Source organism: Propithecus coquereli, unplaced genomic scaffold (genome assembly GCF_000956105.1).
Source record: "Propithecus coquereli isolate 6110/MARCELLA unplaced genomic scaffold, Pcoq_1.0 Scaffold388, whole genome shotgun sequence".
NCBI classification, from domain to species: Eukaryota; Metazoa; Chordata; class Mammalia; order Primates; family Indriidae; genus Propithecus; species Propithecus coquereli.
Window position 1 is genome coordinate 2,029,379 of NW_012149596.1, and position 21,378 is coordinate 2,050,756.

General features: G+C 50.7%; 1 protein-coding gene across 1 annotated transcript; it reads left to right on the forward strand.

The window, feature by feature from the left end:
* The first annotated feature begins 1,195 nt into the window (after nt 1-1,195).
* HDAC6 (histone deacetylase 6) lies at nt 1,196-21,152 on the forward strand. Its single transcript, XM_012652366.1, has 29 exons — nt 1,196-1,275; nt 2,329-2,451; nt 2,538-2,666; nt 2,800-2,888; nt 4,842-4,926; nt 5,035-5,075; nt 5,773-5,869; nt 6,015-6,112; nt 7,066-7,170; nt 7,285-7,353; nt 12,925-13,051; nt 13,158-13,223; nt 13,317-13,376; nt 13,454-13,543; nt 13,905-14,011; nt 14,101-14,168; nt 14,394-14,562; nt 14,654-14,782; nt 14,942-15,110; nt 15,384-15,517; nt 16,078-16,146; nt 16,262-16,454; nt 17,389-17,538; nt 18,851-19,025; nt 19,125-19,759; nt 19,842-19,961; nt 20,094-20,240; nt 20,336-20,464; nt 20,709-21,152. The coding sequence occupies exons 2-29, from the start codon at nt 2,359-2,361 to the stop codon at nt 20,775-20,777; spliced, it is 3,612 nt and encodes a 1,203-aa protein (XP_012507820.1). The 5' UTR covers nt 1,196-1,275; nt 2,329-2,358; the 3' UTR covers nt 20,778-21,152.
* Nucleotides 21,153-21,378: the final 226 nt, after the last annotated feature.

Genomic DNA, 21,378 nt, shown 5'->3' on the forward strand with positions numbered 1-21,378 from the left:
CACTGCAAGCCATTTTTTCATTTTTAAAGGGTTGTTTAAAAAAAAGAAAGAAAAAGAGTATGTCACAGAAACCATATGTGGCCTGCAAAGCCTAAAATATTTACTATCTGTCCCTTTATAAAGTTTGCTGACCCTTGCTCTATAGGAACCTCTCTTCTGACTGTACAGAAAAATGGGCCTTGATCTTTTATAAGACTCTCTACTCTATTACTGTGCAGGCATCACAACTCCGGAACGTTCTTCAGTGTGTATCATTGTACGTGTTTTCTTTGATGTAAAGGTTTAAAGGTCTTGGGTCTGTTACCTTCTTGCGCTGAGACAAAAGGCATATTCAGGTAGGAAGAGTAGAGGGAAGAGGAGGCAGGAACTGGCGTCTTCAAGATCAGAGGGCACGGCTACTGGGTGCTGGGGCTGTCAATCTGTTTGTTAGTCAGCGATGCTGCCAGACCGCTTATCTCTCCGGCCCCAGCCTACAGCCCGGTAGGAAATGGTGGAGAATGAGAAAGGGAGATTAGGAGGACAAACCGGCCTCTTGTGGGGCTGATATTTAGACATTTAGACACGGGGTGGGAGTTGCAGGGGGTGGGGCACAGGGACAGGTCCCCCGAGCCCCCAGGCACACATGCACTTTCTATCACAGCTTGAGAGCAGAGGTTACTTGGTGGAGGGGTCAGACAGCGAGAGCTGCCACCCATGAGAAACTCCCCTCCCCGAGTCCACTCTGGCTTTGAGCACTATTATTATCACAATTTTCCAGATGAGGAAACTGAGCACAGAGCTGTTCAGTAACTTGCCCAACGTCACATGGCTAAGTCCCGTAACCTCAGTTTCTTTATCTGCAAAGTCAGTCTTAGTAATGGGAACTACCTCATAGAATTGTGGCTTCCAACAATGCCTGTCACATAATCCTTCCTATCATTACCATTACTTGCCTCCAAGACTCCTTCCACCCCACCACCCACTTTCGTGGCAGAATATTAACAGCTAACATTCGATGAGTGTTTCCTGTGTACCACCGTAGTGAATATGAACTCAGAAAATCCTCACAACATTTAGCATCATCACCACACCCATTTTGGCCGCCACCGGCCATCGTCCAGTGTCAACCTCGCTCTGGGCCCAGCACCTAGCCCGCCCTTGCTACGTCATCGTGGCGCGCCGCGCCGCGCGGGAAGCCGCGGGGAGAGAAGACGCCCCTTCCTAACTCCCTCGCTTCCTTGCTTGCTCTCGAGACACCGCACGGCACGGTTGGCGTGAGTCCGGAGGGCTCCTAAGGTGACCGGAAAGAGACTGAAGGACCGCGGCTGTGGTAGCCGGGATGACAGCAGCGGTAGCTGGGGGAGGGGAGCGCTTGAGCCGCAGCTCAGTCTCAAACGGCCGGCTGGTGCGCCCTTCACGCAGGCGCAGTGCGGCGGGCGTCACGCCCGGACGCACCGGTCTGCGGCCCGAGAGCTCGCGAGAGGTGTGGCCCGCGCGAGGGGCGCGGCCCTGCGGCAGGATCCCCACTGTGGGCGGGATCTGGGCGGGCTGTAGAGAGACCTGGTCCAATGGAAAAGAGAGGCTCGGGCACCCCTGGCCCCACTGGTCGCCCGGAATTTGGCGGCGCGAGCCTGGGGCGGAGTTTGAGAAAGGGGCTGCGTCCTGTGAGTGGATCCGAAAGGATTGGTCCCGTCGACGGCGGAGGCGGGCAGGGGGCGGAGGCGGGCGGAAGGTGGCTCGGGACTGGCTGAAGGGCCTCGGTGAAACGTTAAGGGTCGAGTCTGGGCAGTAGGTGGCGTCTGGTGGAAGGAAAGGGGCAGTCCCGTGAGGGGCGGGATCTGGCGAAGTGAGGTACCGGTCCGGCCCGATAAGGGGTGGGGTTAAGTGAACGTTACGGGTGGAGTCGAGGCCAGGGCTGGGTCTGGCGGAGGGAAAGGGTAGGTGATTATCCTGGGAGATAGGCCGGAAAGGGCAAGTTTGTGAGGGGATGGGGTCTGAGTGAGATTTAGAGGAATGAAAGGGTCTGGGAACGGGGCTTGGTAGAGTGGGAGGGGCGATGATGGGCTGGAAAGGGCAGGCCCTAGAACGGACTAAATGAGCCTGGAGGCTAATTGCTTAGTGAAAAGGGTAAGATAGGGGAAAGGGAATCGTGTAAAAGGGGTGGACCGGGCGCGACCAGGTGGAATGGACACCTGAGTGGAGGGAGATGGCCTTGAGAGAGGAGAAGTTTAGAAGGCGGCTGTGGAGAATGGGATGGAATCTATTACAGGGGGCGGGGCATAGAAAGGAGCAGGAATGTGGGATCCTCAAGGCGCACCGGCCCCCTCACAGCCACCTCCACCCCCTCAGATCTTCAGCAGGGGTGAAGTCTTCCCAACCATGACCTCCACCGGCCAGGATTCCACCACAAACAGGCATCGAAGGAGTAGGCACAACCCCCAGTCGCCCCCTCAGGATGCCGGTGTCACCTCGGTGAGGCTTTAGACTGGCCCTGATGAGGGGGAGGGGGAAGCAAGCCGGCCATGCCCTGGACTCTGACCCTTCTCTCTGATTGGCAGAAGCGAAGCATTAAAAAGGGTGCTGTACCCCGCTCCAGCCCCAATCTAGCAGAGGTAAAGAAGAAAGGCAAAATGAAGAAGCTCGGCCAAGCGACCGAAGAAGACCTAATCGTGGGGCTGCAAGGGATGGTGAGAGGGGCCTGGCTGTGATTTAGCCTACTGTGACAATCAAAACCTTTAGGTTCCCCACCCTGAACAGTATAAGATGTTCCCTGTGACTCAGGCCCTAAATGGATCTGTGTCTCACTTTTTTCCCCTGCAGGATCTGAACCTTGAGGCCAAGCCAGTGTCTGGCACTGGCTTGGTGTTGGATGAGCAGCTAAATGAATTCCACTGCCTCTGGGATGACAGGTGAGGCCAGGTCCTCCAGGCTGTCCCCAAACCGCACAAATACACACACTTAGAGCTCATTAGCAAGAACAAATCCTTTCTTACGCTAGCCTGGAGACTGGAAGCAGATGATTTAGGGAGGTGGAGCTCAGCTTGAAAGGGGTCTTCTCATTTAGCCAACAAACATCGATATATCGAGTGCCTACTATGTGCCAGGAGTTGGTGACACAAATGTGCTGATCAAGCCAGACAGGGTCCCTTCTCAGGGAGCTGATTGGTGAGTAGGAAGACAGATCATTAAGCAGCCAACAGCAGTATGAGGTGTTTAATGAAAACAGACATAAGACCAGGGGATTCAAGAGTATTTAATAGAGGAACCCTGGACTAGCATCCAGGGTTCCCAGAAGCCTTCTTTGAGGAAGGGACATTTGTGCTGAAACAGAAGGATTATACCTCCCATTCACTCTACTTTTCAAAAGAATCAGCAAATTCTTTTGCCTCTATGTTTGAAATGTATTTAGTATCTGACCTCTCGCTACCTCCACTGCCACCACCTTCATCACTCACCTAGACTTGCAGAGGCCTCCTCACTGGTCCCCTGCTTCCAGCCTCACCCCTATTGTCTGTTCTACACAAAGCAGCCTTAAAAAGTATGTAGGAGATGAGGTTCTGTTTCCTAAAGTATTTCAGGGACAGATTGTTGCCCTCAAGGTAAAGTCCAAATTCTTCATTCTGCCCCAGGTTCCACGTGATCTGGCTGCACATCGCCTTTGTGACCTCATCAGCTAATCCTCTCCATCATTCATTTCACCCACACTGGTCCCTTTGCTGTCCTTCCAACATGCCAGGCACCCTCTCACCTCAGGTCTTTACCCTAGTTGATCCCTTTTCCAGAAATTTTTTTCTACCTTCTCCTCTCACAGCTAACTCTCACATTTCAATGAGACTTTCTCAGAGAGGGCTTTGCCTAGTCGCTACCCTACCCCCACACCTCATCTCAGATATTTTCCTAGCCCATGACATTGTTTGTTAATTATTATACTTACGTGTTTATCAGTTTAGTATCTATGTCTCCTATCTCAACCTAAGACTAACTCACAATGGCAAAAGACTTCATTTACGGAATACTCATGTCCCATCTATTGAGGAGCTAGGGATACAGCAGTAAACAAAACAAAAACCCCTGCCTTAGGGGGAATGAGGAAGACAAACAGTAAACAAACAAACAAGTAAATGATACAGTGTGACAGGAAGAACAGCACTACAGAGAGGCACTAAAGGAGAAGGATAGGAGTAGAAAGTGCAATGGAGGGAACTCTTCAATTTTAAATAGGATGATCAGGGCAGGCCTCACTGACATTTGAGCAGGGATCTGACAAGGTGAGGGAGAATTCCATAGAGACATCTGAGAGAAGAGTGTTCTAAAAAGGGAGGCCACCTAAAGTCCCTGGAGCTGGCTGGAGAGTACTGGGTTCAGTTGAGGACCAGGGAGGAAACCAGAGCAGGTGAAGCAAAGCAAGGGAGGGGGAGAGTGGTAGACAATGGGGTCAGAGAGTTGATGGGGGACAGGTTGTTTAGGGCCTCCTGGACATGGGGAAGACTTTGGCTTTTACTCAGAATGGGTTGGGAGCCTCAGAGGGGCATGATCTGATTAGGGTTTTAACCAGTGTCTGGCTGCTGTGTTTGGAATGGCTGTTGGTGGAGCAAGGGTGGAAGCAGGGAGGCATGGGAGAAGATGACTTGGCAGCCCAGGTGGAAGGTTATGATAGTAGCAGTGGTGGCGGTGAGGAGAGAGTCAGACTCTGAAGCTGACAGGAGACAGGGCTGATGGCACAGTTTTAGGGTGAGCAACTGTGGAAAGATGGATGAGAAGACATGGCGAGAGTGGATGTGGTACTCCCCAGTGTCCCCATACAAATGTGTGTGACCAGGTATACCCCAAGTCCCACCATAGCTGTGTCTCCCTCTCCCCAGCTTCCCTGAAGGCCCTGAGCGGCTCCATGCCATCAAAGAGCAGCTGGTCCAGGAGGGCCTCTTAGATCGCTGTGTGTCCTTTCAGGTGAGTCCCCAGACAACACTCTAGGTGGAGGGCAGGGAGCTGGCAGGACCTGGGCACAGCCCATGCCTTAGCCCGTGCCTTAGCCCTTTACTCCTCATGTCTCCTCAGGCCCGGTTTGCTGAAAAGGAAGAACTGATGTTGGTTCACAGGTGAAGGTTGGGAGCCTTGTAGGGATGGGGAGGAGGCTGCCCTGGACCAATCGGGGCAGGTTGAATGCTTTGGGAAGGAATGCCATGGACTCTGTGGCTGGCCTTGGGCAAGTTGCCGAGCCTCTCTGAATCTGTGTCATTGCCTGTAACATGGGGGCTAGTAAACATAAGTTCCTCGAGGGTTCCATGTGTCAGGTGCTTAGCATGGAGCCTGACATATCATCCACCCATGATGAGCTATCATTGTTATTACAATTTGGTCGTGTGAACAGATGGTGAATGTTTGGACAGAGTAATCAGGGGTCCCCTCCAGGGGTCTGTAGGTACCCAGAATAAGAGGCTTGGTGTGGTGTGGCTCAACGAAAGGTAACTTGGTGGGGGTGGGGTTATCTGGCCTGAGCTTTAAAAGAAGAAAAAGAATATGCCAGATAAAGACAGGAGCTGAGGGAAGGGAGGAACAGATAGCTGGAACAGTCTGGCCAAAGGCCTGGAAGGATTCTGTGTGGATAGAGCTAGGGAGCAAAGGATATTACTAGAACTGAGGCGGGCTAGAGAACAAACAGAGAATGTGTCCTATATCCCGGCTGGTCCCCCAGGTTGACCGTTGGAAAGGCCTGATTTGACCAGGGGTCTGGTGTGTGGACGGCTCAGCTGGGGAGGGGACAGGGCCCTGAATCTCATCCTTCTGTGTGTCTAGCCTAGAATATATTGATCTGATGGAGACAACCCAGTACATGAACGAGGGAGAACTCCGCACACTAGCAGACACCTATGACTCAGTTTATCTGCATCCGGTATGGATGAGAACTGTGGGGGCAGGGAGTGGCAGCAATCCTGGTGTCCCCCATGCCCGTGCCCACCCCACCCTGGGGGAAACAGCTGAGTGGATAGAGCTGTTCTCTCCTTCACTCCCTCTCTGGCTTTTCCCTGTCTCTCCAGAACTCATACACCTGTGCCTGCCTGGCCTCGGGCTCCGTCCTCAGGCTGGTGGATGCGGTCCTGGGGGCTGAGATCCGGAATGGCATGGCCATCGTCAGGTAGAGCCCTCCAGCATTTAACTTTATACATTTTTTTAAAAGTCTTTCTCTTGAATGTAAAATATATTGGCATGGGTAATATATCCATGTGGTTCAAGAGTCACAGGGTACAAAAGGGAATACAATAAAGTCTCTCTCCCCTCCTTGTTGCCCAGACACCTCCCTTTCCTGGGAGGTAGTCATTGGAACCAGTAACTTGTGTGTCTCCCACAAATAGCCTTATTCAAGGACTAAATACCGTATTTCATTGATTCTCAGGTGTACATCTTGAAATCCAGATGCATCTTACAAACAATGGTGTCACAGAATCTCATTAGCAGCATTTTCTGCTGTGATGTTGACACGTAAAATCATGGTCCATCTTATCATCATTGGCATCCTAGGATTGATGAAATGCAGAAGATAGAGTCTTTTCTCCCCTCCCATCTTTTCAACTACACGTGATGACACTTGACACACTCCCTTCCATACCATGCATTTTTACTTGCGTATCTTGGAAGGCTTTCTCTAACAGCATGTAGCTTAGACTCTGGTAGAATGCCATTGTGTAAATGCACTTTAAGTTAACCAGTCCCCTACCAATGGACATTTTGGTTCTTCCCAATCATTTGCTGTTTCAAAAACAATGCCACAGCAAATATGGTAGTACATTTATAAACATGTCATTTCACCCTTTTTGTTATATAGGTTGTGGGCTAAGTCCCCGCAGCAGAACGCCTGAGTGTGAGAATGTATGCATTGACAATTTTAATGAACATTTTGAAATCTCCTTTGGAGAGAGAGCAGTAGATGGTGGGGAGGGGTGGGGGTTTGAGGGCTCCAGTTACTCAGTTCCTGGCATATTTGCAAGCATCAGCATTAGAGGAGTTGGTGGCCCAGCATTAGGGAGCAAGGGAGAGTCCATCTCTGCAGAGGAGGACCCCCCCATCTGTAGCCTTTCCTGTTCTGCCTAGGCCCCCTGGACACCACGCCCAGCACAGTCTTATGGATGGGTATTGCATGTTCAACCATGTGGCTGTGGCTGCCCGCTATGCTCAAAAGAAGCACGGCATCCAGAGGTCAGCAGAGGGCAGTGTGATGGGGGTGGCATGGGGTGGGGTATCCTAGTCTGGGCTCTTCTCCCAGATTCACCTTGATTCCCTCACAGAGTCTCCTTTCTCTCCCACTCACAGGGTCCTTATCGTGGATTGGGATGTGCATCATGGTCAAGGAACACAGTTCACCTTCAACCAGGACCCCAGGTATACCCCAAGTCCCACTCTAGGTGTTAGACTCCCAACCACCTCCCACCCTTATAGGCCCACCCAGAAGAGTCAGGAGGGAGAAGCATTCGCATTCACTGGGCCCGCCCTGAGAGCAGGATCTGTGCTGCTTTATGTGTCTGCTGTCTCCTAATTTCATCCTGAGGCAGGGAATGTTGGGTTCCCCATTTTACAGATGGCGGAACTGAGGCTTACAGGTTAAGAGGTCACACAGAGAACAATTGGGAGAGACGGGATTTGATCCACAAATACTTGAAGATTTTGTTTACCGATTTACCCTTGGATCAGAGTGAACCTCAAATTACTACTTTATTTTTTTCTCTGATTATGGCAATTCTGCAAAGTATTTGTTTTAAAAAATTAAATAATGCAGAAATGTCTAAAGCAGTGAGCTCTCCTGTAATTCCCATCACCTCAAAACTACCTGCTGACAATTTAGGTTATATCTGTACAGATTTTTTCCTATAGATGTATGAATATTTATTACTGTCATTATTAACAACACATTGCCTAATGGAATAATCCTCCACATGTTCTTTGGCAACTTGCTTTTTTCATTTAACAGCACATTGTGGACACCTCTCCATGTTAGTGTCTCTAAAAGCATCTCATTCTTTGTAGTATTCCATTGTACGACTGTACCTCTGGTTGCTTAACCCTGGGACATTCAAGATGTTTCCCAGTTTTTGCTATTATAGGCAATTCTGCTGTGAATAGTCTTGTAAATACGTAATTTTGCACTTATCTGAGTATACCTATACAATGAACTTCTAATAGTGGAGTGCTGGATCAGAGGGTCAGTGTACTTTAAAGTCTGGTATATACTTCCAGACTTCCCTCCAGGAGGGTACCAGTTTCACTTTCCTGCAGAAAGAGTTTGAGCAAGTCCTTGCGATTAGGGGACATTGTTAAGTACAGGTGGAGTATCCTTTATCTGAAATGCTTGGGACCAGAAGTGTTTCAGATTTCCGATTTTTTCTGATTTGAGAATATTTGCATTATACTTACCAGTTGAGCATCCCTAATCCAAAAATCCAAAATCTGAAGTGCTCCAGTGAGCATTTCCTTTAAGAGTCATGTCAGCACTCAAAAAGTTTCAGATTTTAGAGCATTTTGGATTTGGGATTTTCAGATTAAGGATGCTCACCTGGGACTGTGGGACTGGGATCCCGATCCAGGAGAAGCCAGTTTCTCCAGGCTCCTCACTTGGGTCTGGAATAAAATAAAATAAAAAAGAAAGAAAAAGAAAAAAAAGCATGCTTACCTGTAGTTGTTGTTTTATCCAGCCTTCTATCCAACTGACTGCAGAGAATCCACTTTTCCTCCACAGATCCTGAGCTCCCGTGGCCCCTTATCCAATCTAGTTTGGTCATTCTCTAGACATTGCCTTATTGTTTCCAGCATTCCAGTTGCTTTTCATTCCTTTCTGAGTAATCTGTTTTTCTCTCTGCAAGGGTTTAGGTTCTTCTCTTTATCCCTGGTCTTAAACTTTCACCCCAGCTCCCTCATTCTGCTTAACAGTGGGTAGATATTTTACATCTGAAAACTCATGCCTTTCTTAAATCCTTGGAAGTTTCCTTCTATTGGATCTTTGAAAATTTCTTCTCCTTTGTTTTCTCTGTTCTCTCTCTTTCTAGGACTCCCCTTAGTTAGATGTTAGACCTCCTGGGTTGATCTTCTGTGTCTCCTACTTTTAATCTTGTGTTTTCCTTTTGCTCTGTGTCCTGGGAGGTTTCTTCAACTTTATCTTTAAGCCTTTCTGTTGAATTACGTATTCAAACATTCTTTTAATCTCTAAAAGCACTTTCTTCCTCTCTTTCTATGCCCTGTCATTCCTGATCTTGTTTTTATATAGTACTAATTAGAAGTGCTTTAAGTTTCTTCTCTTCTCTGAATTCTGTCTCTTTATTCTGAGGCTGGTTGAATTGTTTTATCTTTGTCCTTCTCTTTCATGCTGGTGGTTTTCCTCAAATGTCTAGCAGTCCTTATTTGGCTATTTATACCCAAGAATGAAGGACTGTTGTAGGAGGCTGTCATGGGACTACTCTGCTGTGGTGTGTGTTGGTCTGTTTTCCTGAAAGGCATTTCCCCAGAATGGGGACAGGGAATGTCCCCTGACAGGTCTCAACTTTAGAGAGTGTGGGCAAGGACCTGGGCATTAGATGAGATCCTGCCAAATGCCAGAAAAAGGGGCCCTGTTCTTTGGGGTGACCTCTCTTTTCCCTCAGCCTTGCCAAAGGTGTGTCTGTTTAACTTATCTTTTCCAATCTAGCTTTGGGCTTTTTTGGCCATCTCTACTGTTTTATTGTGGGTTTTTTATACTTGATTAATTTTTCTGGTTTTGTCCTTATTGTTTCCTCTTCTGTTTTTTTGTTTGTTGGTTGGTTGGTTTTGTGGGGTTTTTTTTTTGAGACAGAGTCTCACTTTATTGCCTGGGGTAGAGTGCAGTGGTGTCATCATAGCTCACTGCAACCTCAAATGCCTGGGCTAAAGCAATTCTCCTGCCTCGGCCTCCTGAGTAGCTGGGACTACAGTCACACGCCACCATGCCCAGCTAATTTTTCTATCTTTTATAAAGACAGGGTCTCACTATGTTGCTTGAGCTGGTCTTGAACTCCTGGCCTCAGCCTCCCAAAGTGCTAGAATTACAGGAGTGAGCCACCGCACCTGGCCTCTGATCTTTATATTGTTCATTTCTGAATTTTGGAATTGAATGCTTCAACATAAATCAATTCTTGTTTCATCTGTACCTTCACCCACTGCCCTCCACTTGTTTCATTTTGAAGTTAATCCTAGATATCATATAATTTCTTCTGTAAATATTCCAGAATGCATCTGTAAATATAAGGACACTTTTTCAAAAGCATCACCAGAGTAATGTGGTGTCTGCCTCTTTAAAAAAAAAAAGAGCATTACTTCAGTATCATACCTGAGAAAATTAGTAAAAATCATTAATATCATTAATCATTTTTGTTTTAATAAATGCTACAACTGTGTGTTCTTCTGTGGATACACTATTGACTACATACATGGATATGAAGAATTGTGAATGTATTCAAACAACCTTCCTTGTGAATAAGAATGTATAAATCTATCCATGCCCCTGGATCTCCCCGATCCCCATCTCTCAGTCTCTTAACATGAGCAGCAGGGAGACAAATTAGACAGTCCTTAAAATGCTGTTATAAAGACAAGAAAAACAGGTAAACTAAAACTAAGTAGTTAAAAGTAGCAAGTAAGTTTGGTGAATTGGTCAGTCAGTGAGTTGGCTCTTCAGAATGGATTTGGTGTGCACTGACCTGGATCTGTGCTTGATTTCTCCAGAAGGAAAACCTCGGGTGATCTTGGGTGCCCCCTCCTCCTGCTCAGCATGGGACAGGGGCCCCTGGAGCCTCAAAGTCTACTTCCAGATATTCGTTGACATCTCTTGTTGTCTGACATCCTTTTCTCCTATTCTCCTTCTGGGTTGATACTTATTTAAAATTCCTTTATTGGCTTTTGGCTGGGGTGGTACAAGGGCAAGGAGGTAAACCTGTGCTATCAATCTACCATTTCACTCAAAGTTGCTCAAACTTTTTAAAAAATCCCCTTCAGTTTGCTTTATAAACTTAGTTTCCTTGGGTGCTAGTTGTTCTGGTTAACTCTGGTGGTTCGCTTGTAGAATTGGCTTTCTTCAAATGTTTTAGTTATTCCTTTCTTCTCCTGATGATAATTTTTATGTCCTACTGTGTATTTCTCTTCCTCTAATGGTTTAAAACCAATATTTGTCTATCAGTATAAAAAATAATATAACCATCTCCCACCCACTCAAGACTAGAGCTTTCACGTGTTTCATTCCCCAATTACAAGATATTTTCCTCAATTTTAAGAATCCTTTTATATCAATTACATTAAATTTCACAACTACATTACAAACATTTGTTAAAATGTGACTCTTAAAGTTTGTCCAGATTAATTGCTTTCTACTATTTCTTGCATTTTCCTAAAAAAGAAAAAAGCTGCCTTAGATCCTTTCCAGAAGAAGGCGAGGGATAGAGGAACAGATAGATGGATGGATGGATGGGTAGACAGATGGACTGATGGAAGATAGGTTACTCATTTTGCTCCCCCCACATCAGAATTAAGCCATGTGACAACCCCCTGCTGGGCTTTCTGTCAGAACATGTACATCATGTCCTTTCAGTATGTGTTTTGCATATCGATCCCTCTCATCCCCCTGAGTGCTCCCTCTCTCACCTATAAAATAGAAGAAGTAGTAGAGGTGGCCTACAAGGCATTGGGGAGAAGAAACTGCCCCCTCACTGGCTTTATGGCAGCCCCAGCCAGCACCCACTCCAGCTCCACACACAGAAGTCTCACCCCAGCCCCTGGGTCTCCCCACTTCCTTCAGGGAAATCACTAAGCTCCCCAGACTCACTTGAGGCTCTTTTCAGCCTTAGGCTCCCCACAGCTAAGAGCCCCATACCGATGTGGGCCTGCAACGTCACAGGGTTTGTCCTGCTATTATTGCCCTGGTCACAGGGGCAGGTGGTGGGCAGACATGATCTACAGTCCTCCACAGGATCAAGAGCCCCCAGGGGCTGGGACAGATCCAAGAGCTGAGCCTAGAATTGAGTGGGCACCAAGAGGGCAGTGATGTTTGCTGAGGGAGGGGTTCTGGTGGGAGACTAGATGAATGAGTGAGTGAGGTAATAGATAAATAAATGGAAGAATTAATGAATGTGAAGATGAATAAATTAGGTGGCTGAATAGAAGGGTAAATTAATAGAAGAATGGATGTGGCCGGGCACAGTGGCTCACGCCTATAATCCTACCAGTCTGATTGGCCAAGGTGGGAGGATTGCTTGAGGTCAGGAGTTCAAGACCAGCCTAAGCAATATAGTGAGACCCCATCTCTACAAAAAATATGAAAATGAGCTGGGCATGGTGGCACACACCTATAGCCTCCAGGTACTCAGGAGGCTGAGGCAGGAGGATCACTTGAGCCCAGGAGTTTGAGGTTGCAATGAGCTATGATGACGCCATGGCACTCCATCCTGCCTGGGCAACAGAGCAAGACTCTGTCTCTAAAAAATACAAAAATGAAGAAGAAGAATGGATGTAGGAATTAAAGGATTATTGGGGAGGGTGGGCGCAGTGGCTCATGCCTGTAATCCTACCACTCTGGGAGGCTGACGCAGGAGTATCACTTTAGGTCAGGAGTCAAGACCAGCCTGAGCAAGAACAAGACCCCATCTCTACAAAAAATTAGCCGGGTGTGGTGACGTGCACCTATAGTCCCAGCTACTCAGGGGACTAAGGCAGGAGGATCGCTTGAGCCCCCAGGAGTCTGAGGTTGCAGTGAGCTATGATGACACCACCGCACTCTAGCCTAGGTGACAGAACAAGACTCTGTCTCAAAAAAGAAAAAAGGATTAATGGGGAAATTAATGAATGAGTGGTTAAATCCAGAAAAACAAGTGGTTGAGTAAACAGGCAGCTATGTATTGGGGGTGTCTAAGGGGATTGCCTCTCTTCTCTAACTCCCTTAACTTTTTTCTCTGTCCCTAGTGTCCTCTATTTCTCCATCCATCGCTATGAGCAGGGTAGGTTTTGGCCTCACCTTAAGGCCTCTAACTGGTCCACCACAGGTTTTGGTGAAGGCCAAGGATACACCATCAATGTGCCTTGGAACCAGGTCAGTGTCTGCCCACCCTCTGCCCCCAAAGTGAGGCCCAGCCCTGCCTTCCCAATGGCTTGGGACAAGGAGCTGAATGTCCTCCATTATGCCTCTGTGTCTGCAGGTGGGGATGCGGGATGCTGACTACATCGCCGCTTTCCTGCAGATCCTGCTGCCAGTCGCCCTTGAGGTCCTCGGGGTCTGGGGTGTATTGGGGGGAGGGGTGCTGTGGAGGGATGGGCCATGAGGGAAGGTAGCCTCATATAGTCCATTCCCCCCTCAGTTCCAGCCTCAGCTGGTCCTGGTGGCTGCTGGATTTGATGCCCTCCAAGGGGACCCCAAGGTAAAGCAGGCTCCCCAGGATGGTGGGTGGGCAGAAGGGGCTACACATAGCCAGGCTGACTCTCCATGTCCCCCCAGGGCGAGATGGCTGCCACTCCGGCAGGGTTCGCCCAGCTAACCCACCTGCTCATGGGTCTGGCAGGAGGCAAGCTGATCCTGTCCCTGGAGGTGAGTGACTCACCTTCGTCTCTCAGCCTGTGGATCCTGGAGGGCTTAAGAACAGAGCTTTCAAGTCCAACAGGAGTTCCTGGCCCAGCATTTCACTTACTAGCTGGACAACCTTGCATTAGTCACTTCACTTCTTTGTGCCTCTGCTTTCCTTCTGTAAAACGGGCATAATCATAATGGTAATCACCTCATATTACTGTCCAGTGAATTAAATGAGGTCACCCTCTAAGTTCCTTGTTGCTTGATACGTAGCATGCACCCTAGTATTATTTTATTATTATTGTCATGATCATGATCCTTATTCTTCTTCCCTGGTAACATCTCATTCTTTCCTGACCCCCATCACAACTCCTTCCCCCAGGGTGGCTACAACCTCCGCTCACTGGCTGAGGGTGTCAGTGCCTCACTCCACACCCTCCTGGGAGACCCTTGTCCCATGCTGGAGTCCCCTGGTGCCCCCTGCCCGAGGTGAGCCCAGCTGGAGGAGGGGAACAGCAGGAGCCTCACTGCCCACCCAGGGGCCATTTCATCACTCTTTCCCCTGCCCTGCCCCCCAGTGCCCAGGCTTCCCTCTCCTGCGCTCTGGAAGCCCTCGAGCCCTTCTGGGAGGTCCTTGTGAGACCAGGTAGGAAATCGGGGGCTGGACATGGAATGAGCTGTGGGAAGAGACTGTCTTCCAGACCCCTCTGACTTTCCTGGGCCACCTTGGTACGGGAGGGTCAGGTTGTCTCTCTCCCTGGGCCCCGGGTTCCAGGCCTCCCACCCCTTTTTCTGTTGGGGTCACCTGAGTTCCAGAGTATTATGGGGATGCAGATAGAGAGAGTAGGGTGAATATGACTTCCCCTTGTAGCCGAGCCCATTGAGGAGGACTACGTAGAGGAGGACGACATGGAGGAGAACGAGGAGGAAGGACCTTGGGAGCCCCCTGTGCTCCCAATCCTGACATGGCCGGTGCTGCAGGCCCGTACAGGGCTGGTCTATGACCAACACATGATGAGTCACTGCAACTTATGGGACAAGTACGCAGCCAGAGGGCTGGGTAAGTGGGCGTGGGGGGTTCCTCCCTCTGCAGGCACTAAGCCCCTTCCTCTGGTTTGCCCCTGCTGCTAGCCACCACCCCGAGATGCCCCAGCGCATCTCGCGTATCATGTGCCGCCTGGAGGAGCTGGGCCTTGTCGGGCGCTGCCTCACCCTGCCCGTGCGCCCTGCCACCAACGCTGAGCTGCTCACCTGCCACAGGTCACACCCCCCTATGCCTATGGTGGGTGGGCTCCCGGGGCTGTGAATGGGGTCTCAGGGGCTGCAGCCTGGGTTCCCCTCCTGGGAGGGGGAGCTACTGCCGGACACAGGAGGGGCTAGGCCTCCTCACTTGGCTGGGTGCCCTCTCTGTGCCTCCAGTGCTGAGTATGTGGGTCGTCTCCGGGCCACTGAGAAGATGAAATCCCGGGAGCTGCACCGTGAGAGCTCCAACTACGACTCTATCTACATCTGCCCCAGCACCTTTGCCTGTGCACAGCTGGCTGCCGGCGCAGCCTGCCGCCTGGTGGAGGCTGTACTCTCAGGAGAGGTGTGTCCTCTGGGGTGGGGCGTGGGCCTGGGGAGAGGAGGTCCCCAGTGAATGGGAAGAAAGGGCCACCTCCTGCTCATGGAGGTTCTGAGAGAGCCAGGCAGAGCCTGAGGAAAGGGAGTACGGGGAGGGGTCCCTGCTCCATGGGAGAGGCAGGGGGCGCTAGCAGCTGGGGGAGTAGTGGAGGGGACAGGAGAGAGAGAAGAGGAGAAAGGAGGGCCGGCACTGGCAAGAGGGCGGGCAGTCCGATCTTCACTTTCCACTCCTCCCCAGGTTTTGAATGGTATTGCTGTGGTGCGCCCCCCAGGACACCACGCCGAGCAGGATGCAGCCTGTGGTTTCTGCTTTTTCAACTCTGTGGCTGTGGCTGCTCGCCATGCCCAGGCCATCAGTGGGCGTGCCCTGCGGTAAGGGCTCCTTGGGGACCCCCAAATTCTGATCCTTGTGGGAACCTGGACACCCCCCCCAAGCCCAGTGCTTAGCAGTCCCTGTGGTACAGCCCCCAGGACTTCCCCCAGAAATGAGCAAGGGTCCAGTCACCCAGCACTTACCCAGAAAAGGACCACGGATGGAGCCTCTCAGTGCTTACCCAGATAGGACCCCCGGGTTGAGGCACCCAGGCACTTATAAAACAGGATCCAGGGTCCCCCTCCAGCATTTCTGGCCTCCAACAGAGCCCAGGTCCAGCCCCCAGTGCTTATTCCAAAAGACTCAGGATCCAACCGCTGGCATTAGCCACTCAGCACTTGCTCTGAGCACTTGAGCAGGAGTGCTCAGGCCCTCAGGACTCAGGATCAGGCTTTATCCTTAACTGATAGGACCCAGAAGCCTGATACCCAGTGCTTTTCCAAGAGATCCAGAGTCCTCCCACCCAGCAATAAGTGCCCCTGCACCCCCAGGAGTCTAGACCCAGCCCTCTCCCAGGGGGCAAGTGTCCTGGGTTACTGAGGAACTGTCCCCTCCCCAGGATCCTGATTGTGGATTGGGATGTCCATCATGGTAATGGAACTCAGCACATGTTTGAGGATGACCCCAGGTGAGGGGCTGGGGCTAGGGGCAAGGGTGTGGTTAGGGAGGTGGGTGAGCCATGCCTCAGGGGTGCTGGGGGCCCCTAACCAGCCATGGCCCCCTTCCCACCCCATCTCTGGCAGTGTGCTATACGTGTCCCTGCACCGCTATGATCATGGCGCCTTCTTCCCCATGGGGGATGAGGGCGCCAGCAGCCAGATAGGCCGGGCCGTAGGCACAGGCTTCACTGTCAACGTGGCCTGGAATGGGCCCCGCATGGGTGACGCCGACTACCTGGCTGCCTGGCATCGTCTGGTGCTTCCCATTGCCTACGAGGTATGGCTCAGGATGAATGTGATATTCCCATGCAGGTGGCAGCATGTGCCTGCCTCCTCAACCCTGTGTGCCTCTGACTGCTAAGTGACTGACTGATCATATGAGACAGGCTGTGGGTGGCTGTAGTGATGGCTGTCAGGGCAGGGGGTTGACTGTGATGGCCTTGCATATCTGTCTGACTGTGCACGGGTGGCCAGGACAGCCTCGTGTGTACATGGAACTGTCTATGCAAGTGACTACCTCCTGTGGGTGCAACAATGTGCATGTGTCCACTGTGACTGTGTGGTGATGGCATATGTATGCTTGTGACTGTGCATGGTGGCTGTGGATCATTGTCCCCTCTGAGAAACTGTGTGTGTATGTGTGTGTGTGTGTGTGTGTGTGTGTGTGTGTATGCATGACTAGTATAGACGCGTAGTCCTGGTTTGTATGGGACTGTGATTGTGTGGGGATATGTGTGGCTATATGTGACCATCTTTTCTGTGTATGGCAATTGTGTTGTCGTCTTCTGTTATGGAAATGTGTGCGTGCCTCTCTCTGGCACTGTGTATATAAAACCCTGTATCTTGTGTGTGTGTCCCACAGTTGACTCTGGGGTGCGTGTGTGTGAGGACATATATCCCGTTTCTCATGTCACTATCTCTTGACATCGGGGTCTCCATGTCTCACATCTCATAACTGTTTCATGTCCCTGTCTGTCCATTTCTAGTGTCTCCAAGTCTGTAAGTCTGTTTCATGTGTCCATGTCTCTGTTTCTTGTGTTTCCCTGTCTTCCCCTCATTACATTCAGGTCTCTGATCTGCGTCTCCATCTCTCTGACCTGCATCTCCATGTATTCATTTGTCCTTGTCTCCATGTCCCTGGGTCTCCACCACTTCCTGCCCACCGTGGCCCCTACCCTCATGCCTTTGCATCTCTTCTCTCCCTGCCTCAGTTTAACCCAGAACTGGTGCTGGTCTCTGCTGGCTTTGACGCTGCATGGGGGGACCCCCTGGGGGGCTGCCAGGTGTCACCTGAGGGTTATGCCCACCTCACCCACCTGCTGATGGGCCTTGCCAATGGCCGCATTATCCTTGTCCTAGAGGTAACTTTCTCTCAGTCCCTCTTCCTGTGATGGGAGGGTAGTTTGGAAAAGTTGGTTGCATCACTTAGGGCAGTTTCCCAAAATTTCCTCTGAGTGTCTCCACCTGGATTGTTGGCACATACCAGGCATTAATAATAATAATACCAGCTTTAATAATAATTAATAGCTTTAATCAAGGGCTCACTGTGTGCAAGGCACTCTTCTCAGCACTTTATATTTATTATTAATTCATTCTCTTGGCAAAGCAGCCTTCCGAGCAGGGTCTGCTTACCTCATCATTTTCCTCTCTTAAGATTAGGGAAACTGAAGCCCAGAGCGGTGTAGTGACTAGCCTGGTCACTCATTTCCTAATGGCAGAGCCAGGGCTTGAACCCCTGCAGCCTGGCTCCAGGGTCTGTGCTTTTTACTGCTACCTGAACTGCCTCTAACAAGTTCCAGAGACAAAGTAAATACACTGACCTTTTGTAAATGACTCAGTACCCTGCCCCCTGTGCCTCAGTTTCCTTGTCTGTAAGATGGGGCTGGCTAACCATGGAGGAGTACCTGACATATGGTAAGCCCTGTGTAAATGCTGGGTCTCATTACCATTACACATTGTTCGGACATTAATTTAACCCACTCAGATAGCCCAGGTTCAAACCCCCAGTGCTGCCTCTTCAGCTGTTGTGACCTTAAACAAGTCATCTAACCACTCTGAGCCTTGGTTTCTTTATTTGTAAAAAGACTGGGGTTCCTATGGAGTGTGGAAAAGGTCAGGACAGGAGTGTGGGTAGAGAGAAAGACCCAGTTCCTGCACTGGGTCAGGGCAGGGGCTTTTGTATGGGTTCACAGTAGACATCTTGTGCATGTCAGGTCAGTGGTTACTGTATAGTGTGAGGCCAGAGGTTGCTGGACAGTGTGAAGATGGATTTCTGTATGGCATAAAGGCAAGTGCCTGTACAGATTGAGCACCTGTGGTTGTGAGGATTAAGCGCATTAGTATGCATGAAGTACTTAAAATAGGGTCTGGGACACAGCAAACACTTAATAAATGTCAGCTGTTACTAATGCCATATCAGCATTGTTATCTTGCACTTTACATCACAATCTACCTCCCCACAACAACCACCTCACAAAACGGGTGCTGCCCATCTGACAGGTGTTGCCCATCTAACAGGTGTTTCTACTCATGTGTTCCCAGTACTTCCCACCACTCCAGACTCCAGACTTGCAGGGCTGGGGGTGGGGGGAATTGGGGAGGCAGGACGTCTCGCCCTCCAAATTCCCTGATGAACCTCCACCACCCCTTTCCCTCCCCTTTTCCTTAACAAAGGGTGGCTATAACCTGACATCCATCTCCGAGTCCATGGCTGCCTGCACCCGCTCCCTCCTTGGAGACCCACTACCCCTGCTGGCCCTGTCACGGCCCCCACTATCAGGGGCCCTGGCCTCAATCACTGAGACCATCCAAGTCCATCGCAGATACTGGCGCGGCTTGCGGGTCACGAGTGAGTGGATGTGGGGAATTGGGGGCAGTGGGGGGACTCAGGGAAGGAAGCAGAAAGGGGATAGTACCCACACTCAAGGATCTCCCTCCATGGTTACAGAGGTAGAAGACAAGGAGGCACCCTCCAGTTCTAAGTCAGTCACCAAGAAGGCACCCCAACCAACCAATCCTGGGCCAGCTGAGGGGATGTCCACACCAGAAGAGAAAGTTCTGGAAGCAGGCATGGGGACGGCCACCTCAGCATTATCTGCGGAAGAGTCCACCCCGGGCCAGACTAAGTCAGAGATAGCCGTGGTGGCAGTCACTCAGGACCGGTCCTCAGAGGCAGCCAAGGGGAGAGCTGTGCTGGGCCAGACCACCGCAGAGCAGGCTGTGGGGGGAGCCACTCTGGACCAGACCACCTCGGAGGAGACTGTGGGAGGAGCCACCCTGGGCCAGACCACCTCAGAGAAGGCTGTTGGGGGAGCCACGCTGGACAAGGCTACCTCAGAGGAGGCTGTAGGAGGAGCTTCGCTAGACCAGACCACCTCAGAGGCAGCCATGGAGGGAGCCACCCTGGACCAGACCACCTCAGGGGAGGCTATGGGGGGTGCCCAACTGATCCAAACTCCTCTAGCCTCATGCAGAGACAACCAGAACCCCCTAACCACACCTGTGCAGGGGGCCACACCCCAGACATCCCCCAGTAAGCTGATGGGGAGTCTCAGGACCTTGGAACTAGGCAACAAATCTCAGGTAAGGCCCACCACACCCAGGAAGGGGGAAGAAGGGGCCCAAATCGGGCCTTTCTGATACATCTTGTGCTCCTTGTGTCCAGGAGGACCCAGGCTCTCAGACCCCAGAAGAGGAGAGCCTACTCGGAGAGGCAGCTGGAGGTCAGGACATGGATGATTTGATTCTGATGCAGAGATCTGGGGACCTTACTGACACTGATCAGGTGAGCTCAAGGAGAGGCTGGGACTATGGCTTCCTTCTCTTGCCCATTTGTGTCTCCATGTAGGAGCGTGTGATGTAGGAACATGGAATGGGGAAATGGTGTCCCCAGCTTACTTAGTTTCACCCACTGCAGGCCATGTTTTATGCAGTGACACCACTGCCCTGGTGTCCCCATTTGGTGGCAGTATGCCCCATACCTGCAGCAGGCCTGGATGTGACTCAACCTTGTGGGGACTGTGGATCACTCCAGGAGAATTGGGTGTGTCTGTCTTGCTATCAGGTATGGAGCAGAGAAAGGGGATGGGGTGAGGTTGGCCCGAGAGCAGACTACAGGTGGGTGCTTACCCCCACCTGACACTTACACCCCAACCTCAGGTCTACTGCGGTCGTTACATCAATGGCCATATGCTTCAACACCACGGAGACTCTGGACACCCTCTGGTTCTCAGCTACGTTGACCTGTCTGCCTGGTGTTACCATTGTCAGGCCTATGTCCACCACCAGGTGGGCCCTGGGCAGACCCTTTAACATGTGCACACTCACCCCTACATGCCCCTTCTCTGATGGGATAACGGGAGAACGCAGACCCCTCTGTATGGCTGCCTTGTGTGATTATTTTGTATGGGGCGGGGGCTGTGGGCTAGTCCAGGAGCCAGAGTGGTTGGGGCCTAGAGTGGGGGCAGCCTTCTGTCCGAGGTTAAGGGGTCCTCACTCTCTCTCACCTACCCTGTTCTTGCCTCCTCCTCAGGCTCTCCTAGAAGTGAAGAACATCGCCCACCAGAACAAGTTTGGGGAGGACATGCCCCACCCACACTAAACCCCAGACCACCGCGCTCCCTCTTCTCCACCTCCTGAGGCCCAAGATAGACCAGCCATAGTTCATTCCAACCTGTCCCTTGGATGAGGGGTAGCCTCCCACTCCATTCCATCCTGAATATCCTTTGCAACTCCCAAGAGTGCTTATTTAAGTGTAAATACTTGTAAGAGGACTGCAATGATCACTTGGATGATCAGTTGTAGATCTGTCCCTGCGCACTGCCTGCTCGAGGGACACCACTACTCCTCCCCAGAAGGAAAGGGGGGCAGCTCAGTGGCCCTAGAGGGGGATGATATCATGAGGGTAACATTGGAGGGAGGGGGGTCAACTGGCAGGTATGGCAGGGTTGCATATGTAATAAAGGATGACCTGTTACAAAACCTGAAGTCTTTTAACTTTGAGTAGGTGGAGAATCCCACATCCCTGGCCAGCCGGGCCAATGAGTAATGAAGGAATACGGGAGTGGGTCTTCATCAGGTTACCCCCCTGCCCATCCATTGCCCCAAAAGCTAACTAAAAATAGAGCAGGCAGCTTGACTGGTTCCACTGGCAATAAGACAGTAGAATCCTTGAGGAAATGAGTGATTGTCTTAGAAACAGG